This window comes from Arachis hypogaea, chromosome 16 (genome assembly GCF_003086295.3).
Source record: "Arachis hypogaea cultivar Tifrunner chromosome 16, arahy.Tifrunner.gnm2.J5K5, whole genome shotgun sequence".
Lineage (NCBI taxonomy): Eukaryota > Viridiplantae > Streptophyta > Magnoliopsida > Fabales > Fabaceae > Arachis > Arachis hypogaea.
The window spans coordinates 148,432,377-148,448,631 of NC_092051.1; the positions used below are offsets into that span (position 1 = coordinate 148,432,377).

General features: G+C 30.1%; 2 protein-coding genes and 1 non-coding gene across 4 annotated transcripts; 1 reads left to right on the forward strand and 2 right to left on the reverse strand.

The window, feature by feature from the left end:
- Window positions 1-6,536: 6,536 nt before the first annotated feature.
- On the forward strand, window positions 6,537-8,259 carry LOC112697766 (F-box/kelch-repeat protein At5g43190). Its single transcript, XM_025751084.3, has one exon. It carries the CDS (start codon window positions 6,768-6,770, stop codon window positions 8,097-8,099), a length of 1,332 nt encoding a protein of 443 aa, XP_025606869.2. The 5' UTR covers window positions 6,537-6,767; the 3' UTR covers window positions 8,100-8,259.
- Window positions 8,260-10,951: 2,692 nt separating this feature from the next.
- On the reverse strand, window positions 10,952-13,664 carry LOC112697767 (mitochondrial outer membrane protein porin 2). Of its 2 annotated transcripts, XM_025751085.3 has the most exons (6): window positions 13,484-13,664; window positions 13,323-13,390; window positions 12,642-12,755; window positions 12,296-12,382; window positions 12,006-12,214; window positions 10,952-11,498 (listed from the first exon to the last, which is right to left on the reverse strand). In XM_025751085.3, the coding sequence occupies exons 1-6, from the start codon at window positions 13,536-13,538 to the stop codon at window positions 11,192-11,194; spliced, it is 840 nt and encodes a 279-aa protein (XP_025606870.1). In that variant the 5' UTR covers window positions 13,539-13,664; the 3' UTR covers window positions 10,952-11,191. The 2 variants fall into 2 exon arrangements, with proteins under 2 accessions (XP_025606870.1, XP_025606871.1); XM_025751086.3 differs by lacking the exon at window positions 13,323-13,390 and having other exon boundaries at window positions 13,484-13,653.
- A 42-nt stretch (window positions 13,665-13,706) lies between these two features.
- Window positions 13,707-13,780, reverse strand: TRNAT-AGU (transfer RNA threonine (anticodon AGU)). The gene has a single exon. It is a non-coding gene; the product is annotated as a tRNA-Thr (tRNA).
- Window positions 13,781-16,255: the final 2,475 nt, after the last annotated feature.

The following is a 16,255-nucleotide window of genomic DNA, read 5'->3' on the forward strand; positions in this document are numbered from 1 at the left end:
GATACGTCCGTCACCGCATTGAAGTTCGTAAATGGAGTGCAACGTCGTTCATTTTCAGTCGGTGATCACAATTCATCGGTTCAAACTTTTTTTTCTATTTTTTGTTTCTCCAATTTTACGGTTACATCAAATCATAAGAATCATGTGTCAAATTATACATTTTTTTTAATAAAAATTAAATTGTTGGATGATCATAGTTGTTTCTTTTGTTTATTCATCTTCTTCTTCTATTTTGATGGTCAATTTAGGATGGTTATTTTAGTAGGTGTGTGTATGGTTATTTTAATTTTTATGTAGATGATTATTTTGATTGGATTGAGTTTAGTTATATATAATTAAAGTATGCGGATGATTATTTTTATCCTTGACTGGATGGTTATTTTTATTAAAGGTGAGTGACGTATGGTAAGTAGCGACCGTGAAATGGGATTATTGTTGATGAAGGTGGGGTGGCTATCGGGTGAAAAATAAGAGAGTATTAGAGTAAAATATTTTAATAAATTAGGATTTTAATTTTTTTTGAAATAACTAACTGAAATTTTTTAAAATTTGAAATTTGAAATTGGAAAATTTAAAATTTGATGTGAAATAATTGAATAAGAGTTTTTGAATTTATTATTTATCTCTATTAGACTAAATAACCGGCCCATTATACACATTGTCAAGATTCTTCGTTGGCTCCTAACGAGACTCTTTTCAAAATTATTTTGTATAGTTGAATTTAACATTGGTATGAAAAAAATTTTTAACTCTCAGAATACACATAAAACGTCACCACCCTTTTGTGCATGTTAATAATTTTTTAATATTTTAAAAAGAAAATGGCAAGCCGTTTTGTGTTGAAGAATTTTTTTATTTTTTGAAATTAAAAAACTGAAAACGGCCATATTACACGAATTTTAAAGTTTAAAATTAGTCAAAATAGCAGTGATGTTTTCTTCAATGGTGAGGGGACAGGGGAGGAGCAAGTATTTTTAGAAGTGGTTTGTTGTTGTTGCTGAAGAATTGAAAGCAACCAAAGAAAAAGAAATGAGGATGGAGACATGGGATTATTTCTGTTGCTGGGTTATGCAGAGAATAAGAAAAAAGTAAGTCAGGTGTCAAACATGTAGAACAAAACGCCACTAACATTTTCATCAAAATCCAGGTAATGGCGGCACTCCCACAACAATGTTAAACACGCCAATGGGCTCATTTTTTGATCAAACTCACCTAATAGGTCAATATTAAAAAAAAAGGTTCATAATAGTACAATATTTTCAAAAGCTAATCAATACAGGACAATATTAAAGAGAGAGAAAAAGGACAATTGGATTCGATGGTCTTAAAACGTTTAGACTATTAAATAGTCTCATAATAAAATATATTTTTTAAATTTTTTAATAACTGCTAAATAGTCTTTATTTAATTTTAATTACAAATTAGTTTTTTATATATTATTTAATTATAAAATTTATTTTTTTATTTTATAAATTATTATTTTATCATTTATCTATCATATTTTTTGATAATCAAAAACTAAAACAATAACAAATTAAAACTTCCATTAATGGTAATAAATATTTTGCAATCTTAATCAATCATAATTTTATCATTGATCGAGTTATATACGGATTGGGTTGGAAAAATCGTGTTCTTTAGAAATTCAATCGATTGGATGCATAAACCAATCGATTGAAATTCAGGTTTCCAAATTTTAATGGATTAGAATTAATACACAATCGATTGAATTTTGTAAGGCACGTAAAGTTTTTCTTATTCAATCGATTGGTCATATTACCCAATCAATTAAAATTATCAAAGTAATATGAGTTTAATTAATTCAATCGATTGATTCTGTTACTCAATCGATTTTCTTAAGCTATTAGAATGATATATAAAAATTTAATCGATTGGTATGATAATTCTACAACAATTAAGATTGTGTATTTTAGCATGTTCGCCACAATTTATGCCAAAATTAAAATCATAATTCACCTAATATAATGTCTTGTAGCTGAATTGCGTCCTAATATTTTTATACATTGTTTTACTCGCATCGTATCCTTATCCTTCATACTTGTCTGTGCTTCATATTTTTATATCGGATGCGTGATTTAAGCCTTTGACTTGTAAATATGTTTGATGTAATGTCCTCTGCAAAAATAGTAGTATAATAGTCTCTTTTATTTTGAAGTAAAAAAAGAATTTAATAGAAGTAATAAAAAAAAACTTCTGAAAAAAAAAGTCATATTTTACTTCTTCAAAAACTTTTAATTGACTTCTTGAGATGTTAAAAGTTTTAAAAAAAAAAACAATACCAAATACGTGTAATATATAATCCAAAAATTAAAAAAAAGCAATTTTTTGCTATTTCCTAATTGAAGTTTTAATAAAAATGCAAAATACATATATTTAACTCGGGCTATTTTAATTTTAACTCTCAAAGTATTAGTTAAGGCAAAAATGTAAAATACAAAGTACAACATTACAACTAAGATTACACTAATAATTTTGACTCACTAAAGATTGGATTCCACTATTCCTGTGTCAAAAAATAAATGAAAAAAATAATACCTTTTCACAACAAATTAAGGAAGCACCTAATACAAATTAGATAAATATCCTCAATGCATAAAACTAAAAAAAATGATGGAGTATTGTATGTACTCAAAACAAGGATCTAAAAATTAGAACTTACTAACATTAGGGTTAACATATATATTGTAGTGCGTGATCCCAATTACATTGAATTCCTTGTTAACATGTTGCAATATAAAGTGTTCAACTTCTTCATTCACTGCCACAGAAAGTTAAAGATTCCAGTGTTTATGATCCCTTCATAATCCCCTTCTTGAGAGTGGTAACTTGTCCTTGAAGCAACTCCATTGTTCCTTCTCCTTTAAGAGTTCATCATCTTTTAAGAGTTCATCATATTTTGAAGCAACTTGGTTGATATATTTTATTAAGATGTAGTGTTTTTATAGGGGGAGAGAAAATGTTTTAATTTTACAAAATAAATCTTTGAAAATGTTGAATTTTTGTGGTTGACTTTTGTCAACTCATAATAAATTAAACCTCCATGATTGTGACTTGCAATTGGGTGCAATTGGGTGGAGGTTTAACAAGCTTTTAATCTAAGTTTTTTGTTAATAAATATTTTAGGAGCACCACTTAATTTTATTTATTTTGAAAAAAAAAATTCTATAAATTTCTTATATGATAGTGAATGAATTGGATACTTGTTAGTTAAATCTTTAATTTCCAAAATAATGTTTTGCTTAGGGTTGCTCACAAATTAATTTTCAATGTATATTAAAAGATATCAAGCTATAACAGCAAAAAACAAAAAACAAAATCTTATAGATGAATAATATATAGTGTTCCTAATAACAAGGTTATTGTTCATTATAAATTTTAAAAGGAAAAAAAAAAACTGTGCAATAATGCAAGATCAACTAATTAGAAACTACAGCCACAACAAAGATAGAAAAAAGAGAGCATTGAGACCAATGCAATAGCTTCAAAAATTGACACAATTTTGAAAATCATATCATCTATGAAGGAAAGTGGCCAACAAAGCTTCTTCCACTTCAATGAAGACATTAAAAATTTCCAACTCCATGATTTCTTCCTTAGCTTCTTGAATAACCATGTCTTCTTAGTAACTATGTCACTTGATTCTCTCTCCATAATAATAACAATCTCTATATTAATATTATTGCTATATGATTTTTGCTTGGATACTCATAATGAAAAATGGTTAAATATATAATAAGGAATAAAGCAAAAAAGACTTAGGAGAATCTATTAATATTAGTACCACGTGGTTGGTTTTTTAGGCCAATATTTCATTCTAATTCAATGGACTAATAACAAAAGATGCCCCAACTAACTGATAAAGAGTGTAGAGAATATTGTGGCAACTATGAATTAGTAATACTAATAAGGAATCAAGTTTTATGCTTGACAAGATTTGAGTCGGTGTTCTGCTGATGAATTTTTGTGTAGGTTCTACCGAAAGCTCAAAAAAGCCTACAACTTTAAATCAAAATTTAAGTTCGATATATATTCCATTCAAATTACACAAAGTTGATGTATTATGTTCATAATTTTCTTAAACATTGTCTAATACAAAATGAAATGAAAAATAGGCAATTTCTAATGTCTTGAAATTAAACAGATATTTAGAAGAATAAATTATTTCTCTTACCGAAAAGAATTGCATCCCAAAAACAAAATCCAAAAGAAATAGCCCAAAAGGGTGAGTCAACACAAAATATAAAATTATAAATACTATAAATCTTATGAAGCCCAAAAAGAGCCCATTTCATACAATCCAATCAATTTGTTTTCATGACCTAAAATTAAAAAAAAAATCTTGAATACCCAAAAACAAAATCTTAAAATCTTGAATACCCAAAAACGAGTACAACAATTATGTGCTTATTACTTATTAGATGCATCATATTTATATAAATTATTAGATTTGATTAGATAAAAATTAAAGGTTAATATAAAAGAAGAGCATTGATGGATTCTAATAAATACTGAATATCCTAATACATAAAACACATATTTAGAAGAATAAATATTTTTTTGGTAATAAAAGGGGCCTAGGCCCAAGGAAGGAAACACATTAGCCCAGAAGGGTGAGTCAATACAAAATATAAAATTATAAATACTATAAATCTTATGAAGCCCAAAAAGAGCCCATTTCATACAATCCAATCAATTTGTTTTCATGACCTACAATTAAAAAAAATCTTGAATACCCAAAAACAAAATCTTAAAATCTGTGTGAAGGAGGATGAAGATTAGGCTGAGGCTTTGAGGGTCAGGATTGTATCCGGGTCAGGTGCGGGTCTGGGACTTGATGCGGGTCAAGTAACTTCTGTTGCTTTGGGCCGGCTCGTTTGGCTGGCCCAAGCACACGTCCAAAAAAAAAGTATGAATTGTATGAGTCATCATTAATTACTAAATGCAGGTTTCAAAAGATACTACGTGTATATGGGGTGATATTAGTTTTGAATTCTATGATGATATTACTTAGATTGGACTTGTCACTTTTGTATCAATGGAGATGACAATGAATTGATGATGATGATGGCGGTGTTAATATTAAATTGTTTTTCTATAATGACTTCGTCTTTGTAAACACTAATTAAAAGATTTAGACTCTGAATTTATGTTTATGATTGCGTTCAAGGGGAATATATATTCTTCAGTACGCCCAAGGATCTCTGTACATTTTTTTTAGTATTACTACCTAAAATGAAAGTTTTTTCCCTCTAAAAAAAATAGAGATTTTAGAATTTTCTTTTTCCGAATAACCATAAAGAGAATAAGAATTCCAACCAAAATCAAGAAACTTTTCAATTAGGCTATTTCGTTTATAGTTATTAGAATTGAATCACTCTACCAAAAAACAAATTTATGCTATCATCTAAATATATAATTATAAATTATTTAGTTAAATTTTTTAGAGTTAAATACAATTTTAGTCTCTAATATAGAAGTTGAAAATTTTTTTTATCTTCGATCTTTTTTGCTTATAAAAAAGTTCTAAAGATTTACCTTAGTTCTAAAATCTTTTTTCGGACGAAAATACACATCCTCTTCTTCCCCAAAATCAATCAAAAGCAGAAGCAAATTCAGAAACTCAGAAAATCATCATATGCATCTGCATTAGTCCCAAAACTCAAAAAACCACCACCTCTCGCTCACTACCACTCCATTATTATCTGCATCACCCCACCCAAAATTTAAAAAATCATCATCATCGTCATCATTATCAAAATTCAGAAAGTAGAACTCAAAACTCAAAAAAACAAGAAAATCATCCTCATCATCATTGAAACTCATAAATATTAACAAAACTCAGAACTAAAATTCTTCCTCTTTCATTAAAAAAACTCAGATGTAATTACAATAATAAAAAATTTCCAAATTCATTTTCAATTACAAGAACCAAAAATTCATAAATATAATTACCAAAAATTCTTCTGAATTGTTGGAGGACGCGAGAAACATGAGGGTGACCACCACTTCTTTGACGACGACGAGGAACACGAGGGCGTGGGCCAGACGCGTCGCAGCGAGGCTAGAACTCAAGTCACGTCGCAGATTACATACAATTGTGTTTGTTATATTTGTGTCTAGAATTTGTCAATATTATATTTACATAAAGGTTTTTTTTCAATCATTTTATTTATATAAATTGTCCTCTATATATATAGGTTAGATGAAATATATAATTAATTTATTACAATTATATATTATTAATATATCAAGCAAAATGAAAAGCACAATTAAATTTAAACTTTTCTGCAACATTTAATGCAAAATTAAGGTTTTTATAGTAAAATTGTCAGTTTTCAATTATATTAGCTTGAAGTAATTTTAAAACATTTTTCATTTTTTTGTAACACATTAAATAGTACGTAATTCAATAAATTATTCGTGTTAATTATTTTTTAAAATTATTTGACCTGGAAATAAAGCATTTAAAAAATTTTTTATATTAATTTTCTTGATGCATAATAATGTCTATACAAAACGCGAGTAACCTCTTAATTCATACATAGTTATCAGAACTGAATTGGTGATTAATCTGATTACATTATTAATTTTCTAATTTAACAAGTGAATCATTGGTTAAACCATTTAATATTTAATTATATATTTTTGTAAAAAAAAATATAGATACTGTAGTAAAATTAAATGTTCACTATCATATAGTGAAAGGATAAAATAATTAAAAAAAAAAAAGTTGAATAAGTGTTGAGATGGTAGCTAACTTGCTATACTTAAAGTGTGAAGTAAGACTCAAGTTTGAAGTCCACGTTACCCCGCAAGTTGTTTCTGACTTTAGAGATGAAAAATCAAACATCTTGGTAACTCCGATGAGAATCAACAACAACATGATGATGAAGAGTTCCCCAAGATCTTCTTCAACACCAATGGATCCAAGAATCTGGAGCAAGCTACCTCCAGAGATCTTAGAATACATCCTCTCTTTTCTTCCCCTCAAAACCTTCCTCAATCTCAGGTCAACTTGCAAGTCTTTCTGGTCTCTCATCTTCACTCCTCCTTTCATAAACAAACACTCTTCTTCTTCTTCTTCTTCTTCTTCTTCTTCTTCACCTTTCTCTAACTTCCTCTTCCTCTCACACCCTCAGTTCCACCATAGCCACTTCACTCTCTATGACTGCAACCACGCCACGTGGCGCAACATCTCCCTCTCCCTCACCACCAATGATTCTTCCTCCCTTCACCATTCTTCTCCATCATCATCATGGTTCACCACACTTGTTTCATCCGGTGGCTTGTTCTGTCTCTCCGATCCAACCTCATGTTCTTTGCTTGTGTGCAATCTCTTGGCAAAAACTTCTAGAAAGATTCAATATCCAAGTTTCAATCTTCACCTTGAGCATCTCACTTTTGTTACAACCCCAAAAGGGTACACAATTTTTGTCCTTTTCTCTCACTCTTCTTCTTCTCCTTCTTCAAGTTCTAGTAATGTGTTTGTCTATGACTCAAAGGTGCTATCTTGGACAAGATTTGAAGGGCGTTTTGGGGTAAATTTAGGTGATAACATTCGCCAGCATCAAGGTGTTTACTTTAATGGGGGTTTGTATTTTGCAACCCCAGAGCCATTTTCTGTGGTGAAATTTGATTTGGGGAATGGCAAATTGGAGAGGCCAATTGGGGTGTTACCAAATCAAGTTACATTCTTGAGATTGGTGGGGGATGGAGGAGAGGGTAAAAAAATGTACTTGGTTGGTGGGGTTGGAAGCAATGGAATCTCAAGGAGCATAAAATTGTGGGAGTTTTGTGAAGAAAATGATTATGGGAATTATTGGAATGAAGTTGAGAGTTTACCTGATCTTATGTGTAGGAAATTTGTGTCAGTTTGTTACCATAACTATGAACATGTTTATTGCTTTTGGCATGAAGGGATGATATGCATTTGTTGCTACACTTGGCCTGAGATTTTGTATTACTTGGTTTCAAGGAAGACATGGCATTGGCTTCCAAGGTGCCCTTCTTTGCCTCTCAAATGTAGCTGTGGATTCAAGTGGTTCTCTTTTGTTCCTAATCTCTATGCTGCTGTTTGAGACATGTATGTAATGTATCACCCTTTTTGTCTTTTATCTTCTTTCTTCTCTTTGATTTTTCAGTTGCTTTTAGTTTGTTGGAGATGTCCTTAGATTTGGTATGTTTTTTTTTTTTAATATGAATTTTGGAATGAGAATGATACTTGATTAGTTGAACTTATCTTTCTTTGTGAACCTTTAGCCCCATTAGATGTACAGTTTCTTAATTTACTAAGGATTATTGCTTAAGCAGCTTCTGTGTGAGTTTGATTCAGTATTAACAAGATATCACTTCTGTAGTTCTGTTTAGGTCTAGAATTGATTTCTCAAAGTAGTAAGTAAATAATCAAAAGTCATATGTTAAGATAGTTCCATCAAAGTTACAGGTAACAATTTTCACCTAAACCATATTGATTAACACTTTCTTGTCATCTTGTAAATTGTCTTATGCTTAGTCTTTGGGTTATTTTATCAAATTCAATGGTATAATAACTAAAAAGATACTTTTATCCACCAAATTTCCTGAAATAAATTGCTGTTTCTAATACTACAAATTGTTGAAATTTATTTTTAATATTTTTAAAATAAGTTACAAATATGTTTTGAATTTTAAAAATATTTCTATATTAATGAAAGGAAGAATTCTTTAACAAATTAAAAAAAAATATAATAATTAAGAAATATAAAAATAATATTATATATTAATTTTTATTCTCTTAACATAAAAATATCAAATATCATTTTCAAAATAAGGATAAAAATATCAAAATTTCAATAATAAATTTTAAAACTTAAAACAAACATAATATTATTTTTATAAACAATTTGTAAAAATAAATTAAAATTTATTGAAAAAGACGTTATCAACTCAATCCAATTGCCGTTCTTCCATTAATTTGCATTGTTTATGCTCTTGGATTTAGATTGGTACGTCTTTATCGATACTGACACAAGATAATTTCCAGGATCAGGTAAGATGTTACAACATACAAATCAGAATATATAGCTTTACGATAACATCAATCTAATCATATTTGACTATGTAAAATCTTAGCAGTTATTAATGATTATTATCATTTTCTTTGTAGAAAAAATAAAAAAAGGGCATATGTCTGTGGTTTTGTATAGCTATTCTAACACGATACATGTTACAACGTTTGACCTTCCAATTTGTATCCTTTTATTCATAAACTTCTCTCTCTTTGAATTTCTCTTTGATGCCTTCCATCATTTTATTTTTGACATGGCTTGGGAAATGGTCTTACCACTTAATTAGAGGGTTATTGAAAAACCTTTAATATAATACTTAATTATTATATTTTATAGTGTTTTTTTAAAATTATAGAAGCGGGACAATACAATATGCCTTCCAATATGCCTTCCGCCCATGATTTTAAAAAATACTATAAAATACAATAACTGAGTATTACACCAAAATTTCGTTAATAACTAAAAAAATAAACGATCTTAGTTACCCATAAGTAAATCATGATAGAACTTCCGTTATTTCGAATTAATGCTTGATATTGGTTTGATGAATTTTAGTAGTAGTTGTAATAAAGACCAATCCTAAGTTGAAAGACAGTAAATAAAATGAAGTTTCCGATTGGCATTTGAAAAATAATAAGGACAGTTAAAAAACAATTACAGGTCGCATGTCAAGTGTCATAGGCCAAAAAATTCAATGGTCATTAAGTTTCCTTTGAAAATATTATGGAAAATACACAATTATTAATTAAATACCGTCTATGTAGCCTAATTAATTATATTTTTATGCCTACTACTGGAATAGTCATATAAAACAATGAATCTAATTCAATGTCAATGAGCAATATTTTATGCTAATCAAAATTAAACTCATAAATTTTGCATGTTATTGACTTCTACTTAACAAAAGATATAATCATTTTGATAGATCAAGATAGTAGAGGTCACACATAATAAAAGTTATAAATTTAATAATAGTTAATAATTTTACCAAATTTTTTATTTTAGAAGATTTGTTCTCTTACAAAATCACATCAAAATGGCAAATAAAGCTTTCATGGTTGTGGAGGTTGCCAGCTACTACCAAGTACCAACCAACAACACTTTAGCTTACATTTCTTGTAGGGAACGAGTATTAGTATTACTATTTCTTTAGTCCACCTTCAAAGCTTAAATAAAAGAATGCTGACTTTTTAGGCACAATTCCTAGGACTACATTAAGAGGGATAAAAAGAATCTTCTTAAATAAAAGTATCCCAAATTATAAAATTAGAATCAATTTGGACTGATTGAACAGGGTCCCAGAAAAAGACAATAACCGGTCATTATCTCTAAATATTTTAGGGTGCCTTAAGTAAACAGTTATAATATATTATATTACAAAATAATGTCAGTGTTTATAATCTAACAAATAATTGTCAATGAGTGGCAAGTAAAAATTTATACTCATTATTTTTCCAGGTCAAAAAAATATGAATATTGATTCTCCTATATATTAATCCGTAATTATGATCTCACACTGATAATGAATTATTGTATTATAATATGAACCATAACAACGACAGAAGGTCTACAAAGACTGCTAAGCACTAAAAAATAGAAGGGGGCAATAATTGCTCAGATTCTGCATGCAATTAATGCAACATTTCAACAAGGGACATGTTCATAACTTGAAAGAAGCTTACAAAGTGTTTACAATTTTGCTCTACTAATTGCAAATAAGTGGACTTTAGCCCAAATCAGCTCAAAGGATGAGGGGTGAGTTCATTATGGGGAGATAACAACAATGGTGAATGCTTATCAACATATGGAACTGTGAATTCACTGAAAGACCAAACTTCATAAATTCAAGCAACACCCAGAAGTTTAAAATAAATTAATGATAATTAGTTTCAAATTAGATGCTATCAATAATTTAGATTTCATTCCCATGACAATGTCAATACAATCTCAATACAACCAATCAATCATTTGAATATAATAAGAACAAAATTGAAGGCATCGACAATCTATATCGATTTCCTAAACTTTCTTACTCCGTTCTACCTGATTGAAGAAATATGTGGGAAAAAACATGGAATATTTTATCTGTTGAGATTTAGCATTATCACTATACATAAATTCATTTATGGCTTGAGCAAAAGTGAGAAGCCAAACTTGGGGCTATTTTCCAAAGCCTTCGTTTCAAAGGCACCCGAGATAGTCAAGAATGACTTGTCTGTAAGCTCATGCTGCAACACAGCTCCAAGGTTCCCGTGGTTGTTCAGCTTTGCTTTCACAACCGTCTGTGTATCGACTACGTATGAACATCCCACTGTCAATGTGTTCTCATTGGTAGAGAACCTTCTGCTAATCTCTCCTACAACGGCGCCCCCATTCAACTTTTCCAGCTGATGCAAATACATTACCTTCATGGAGTCTCCTTTGTCAGCTCTACAAAGTATACAGAAAAAGAAAGGGAGGAAATAATTATATACCGAGGCAAAATTCTTTTAACATTGACATTGCACATTACTCACACCTGATAAGTTGTAAAGTATGAATCTCAAAACAATCAATACATGTAAACTAACAGTTATTCAACCAGAGTTGCAACAGCAAAATCTTACATGCTGAACGCTTAGGTATAAAGAAAAAAGAAAAGAACCTCTGATTAAAACATCCCACCAAAATAAGAAGGAATTTCATTCCAATAAAGTAATCATCTGAATTTAATATTTAGCTTTGAGGGCATGGCTTGTGAAAGTCACAGTTCAAATCTTGGAATCGCCTCTTTGCTTCCAAGAGATTGCGCTGTACATCTATCCTTTGCACTCCTCAAACCCATGACCAGTTAAGCCCTTGCACTAGGTTGCCCCTTTTAACTTATATTTGACTTTGTAAAAATGCATTACTTATGTCAATTTAACATTCAACAATCAAAAGTATTTCTATACTTACAAAATTACTGAAGCATTGGAAGTCGGCATTTTCAAGCAAACACCAGCATTGTACTTTGTTAACTTGCCAATAGCCGTTGAAAAGCTGGTTTCTGCCCCAAATGCAATGCCAGGAGTCCCAATTGTTGCAGAAAAATCAATTGTAGGGGAACGATTGAAACCAAAGGCAGTAGTAAAAGCCACATGATCATGAAGATACTGAACCTCTAACTGCATCAAAAAACAACAAATTACTAATATCCCAAAATGATATATTTCTCTCCAATCATATATACCAAACAATCCCAATACCTTGCCAGAGTTGTAATCAGGTACTCGTATGGATGCAATGGCTTTAGCAGAAGGCAATATGTCTGATATAGTAAATGTTGTCAATACCTACAGAACAGATATCAGTTACAAGGCATAATATTTCAAAAGATCACTTTTTTAAAAATATTAATTTCAACAACACCACTTTTAGTTAGAGTCATTTAAAAAGAAAGGATTAAGGATTTGTGCATAGCTTCTTAAAAGGTAAAAAGATATAGGAGCAATGCATCAAATAAGGAATATAAACAAAAAATTTAAAAAAAGAGAGAAAGAAATTAGGGAGAGCAACATACACTTGAGAAAGAAATTAGAGAGAGCTACATACACTTGATTCAGTATCAACTTTGACATGAACATCCGTTTTGTCTTTGTATTTAAACAATGCAGCCACATTTCCAGATGAGAGTCCTCTACTTTTCAACAATGTGGAACTCAAATCCTGAAATTACAATCAACAAAACAAAAAGCAATTTTCAATAGCTGCCAATAAATCTCAACAGCATACACCATTACACCTCATAAACAAATCATACGATTACAACATCTAACTAATAATTGCTATTGCACTGACAGCAACTTCTATGAGATTAATTTTGACATATCAATATATCACCAATGTAAAATATTCCCATTATCAACCAACCAAATATCACCCCCTCTATGCCACATTGGACAATAACATAATAATTGCAAAACTACAAAACTACCATAAAAAAGATAGTAATTCAGAATTTCAGATTGTATATCCTACACTTGCATCCTTATAACTCCTCCACTGTATTCGAATATAATAATAACTCTTCACTCCAAAAACGAGCTAGTACGGTTAAAAAGAAAAAAAAGCAATAATTTTATCTCTGAAATGGATAACTACGAACAACTGCAATAATGATTCATGTAATTTGAACCACAAAAAATGGAGCACGGCGAAATGAATTAAAAAAATTTTCAAATTTGGTGTTGATTTGGAAATCAACAATCGGTTAAAAAATGAAAGAAAACGCACAACACCGGTGTTGGAGGAGGAAGAGATAGTGAGTTTGTGATCAGCGTTGTAATCCTTCGTTAGGACATCTGCAGGAGGGGGAAAAAACGCGATTTTTGAAAACGCAGAATCAGAACCAGAATCAGTGCGAGGAAGAAAGAAGGAGGAGTTAGGGTTTTTACCTCTGGCCTTGCTGCCAATAGCAGAGAAGAATCCAGGTCCTTTGTTGCTTGACATTTTTGAATCTGAAGCTCGATGTGTTGCATAAAAAGAGAAAAACACGCAGAACGAGAGAAAAGAGGGAAGAATGGGGTTTAGGTAAAACCCTTTCTCTTTGCCGTCTCCCAAAACGACGTCGTAGGAAGCTTCACGCGACCAAAACAAATTGAAAAGGCTTTAAAATAATGCTCTCGTTGAGAGTCGAACTCAAGACCTCCCGCTTACTAAACGGGTGCTCTAACCAACTGAGCTACGAGAGCTTGTTGGCTATGCAAGATTAATATAATAAAATAATGCATATTAATTTTGATAAAACCAAATTCACATATACTCTATACTTAGTAGTATTCTCTATTAAAGAAATAATAGTGTTTTTCTGATGTGTATATATATAGGCATATTATGTGAAGAGTTAGTTTTAGAATAAATAGTAGTTTGTTGTATCTGAACTATCTACTTAGTATGTGTTTAGATTACAGTTTATAAACGGAAGTTTGAATAAAATTGATTTTACAAATTTGATTATGATGAAAAGTAAACTTGTGTTAAAGTGATTTATATTTGGCAATCTTTGCATCAAAATGAATTATAGCAAAAAAAAATGTTGTTTGGATTATACTACTCAAAATCACTTTTAAATAAAAAAAAATTACTAAAATAGACAACAACTTAAATAATTTTTGTATATTATCTTATCATTTTAATTTAGATATTTGAATAGATCTTATTAATTAATTCTATGATAAAATTAATATTTATACATTAAAATAAAAATAATATATAAAAATTGGCAAAATATTTTTTTAATTAAAACTAACAAAATATAAATTTTAGAGAGTACTAAGAATAATAAAAAAATTAAATATTTATCTTGGTAGTAATTGAAATAAATCAAAAAAAAATTATGATATTTTTTATATAGTATATTTTTAGTACACTTATTTTTTAGTATATTTTTAGTAACATACATAAAGAATAAAGTTGGTAAAAAGTAAATAAAGATGGAGTATTGATGGCCAAAAACCAACGCAGAAGCTCAAAATTGTAGCTTCTTGTAAACTTGATTTTGAAAGCAAAATCACTTCTGCGTTCATGAATCAAAAATTTGCCAAATCAAAAATTGAAACTTTCAAGAAGGATAAACGTGCTTCTTCTCTTATAACGCGTTTGCCAAACACACCCTTATTAGTTGACTATTCCTATTTAGAAATTGAATGAAAAATGTATGAACAAGGATTCAAAACGGTCCCAAAAGCTGAAAACATTTGTGAGGCGACATGCGATGGAAGCTAAGGCACAAAACAACAATAAGGTTATTTTGAAATTATATTTTACTAAGGAGAAGAACGAGAGAGGTTCGATGGAGACCACCCGCTACGGATTGGATGCTTCATTCAGAAAGGATACGAGCTATAGCAGTGGTTTTCAGAGACAACAAAGGAAAGATTTAATCAGAATTTACAGGATTCATTCAAGCAATATCAAGTACAGTAGCAGAAGCTTTAGCTATCAGACAAGCTCTAATCCTCTTCAGAGATGGGAATGATTGGATACTGCTACAACGACGGGAGGGCGTCGAGATGACGACCGGGGGACAAGAGGAGGAGGGCGACCTGGTTGCCGAGCACATTGATGCAGGGGCTTGGAGCTTCGAAGATGCTGCCGTCGATCAGAGCTTCGCCTTGCCGGGATGGCTGAGAGAAAGCTGCTGCAATGGAGGGCGTCGCGCAAGGGGGGAGGGAAACGTAGGTTTGAACTCCGGGTCGGGTTGGGGGCTTCGAGCTTCTGTTTATTTGGGCTTAGTTTAGGTTATCGGCCCGGGTCTTTGTCCAAGAAAAGAAAAAAAAATTGTATTTAAAGAGTATTTTTGTATCATGACCCAAAATTAAAAAAAATATTTTAGTATATATTTTTACCTTCCACTACTTTGATATATTATCTAACGTATACTTATTGAGAATGTAATTTATCGTAACAAAGGCGAGTTTAATCAAGTTGGGTTGGCATAATAGTTAGCTAGTTAATTTATTAGTCTATTTAAATAAATGTTAAATTTTAATATTACTTTATGCATATAGTAATTTATTGAATAATAACAAACTCTTAAATAAAAATCAATAATACAAGTTAATGCTTTAAAAACACAATTATTTTAATAAAGCCCCATGCTAAATAGATGGGCCTAGAATAATCTATTAATGAATCATTTTCCGTTTTTTGTTTTGGTCACCTAAATTACTTTGTTTTTTTTAGTTTCCACAATCTGACAGGTAAAGAACTAATCCGTCGCGGTACTGAGCTCCATTTAAAGGCTTGTCGCTGGCCAATGAACTACTGCATGAACAAGCCAGAACATGTACAAGAAACTAAAACGAACAATAACATGAAACCAATGACAATTTTAAAAAATCAATAAAGAACGTGAAGTACATACAGGAAGCTGCGCAAAATGGATTTAAATTTTTATTAAGTATTGATCCTACAATTTTTAGCAAATATTTTGTATGTAAATATAAGTTTTGGAAAACTTTAAAATGTACTGGTATATTAATATTTTTGTAATTTTTAATCGTTAATTTTAATTATAAAAAACATATATAATTAATATCAACTGATCAACGATTCAAAAACACTAAAATGCCAATAATTTAATATACTGATATACTTCAAAATTTTCTATAAATTTTTATTATAAGTATAACCATACGTATGTGTATATGAATTCGAACACAAAT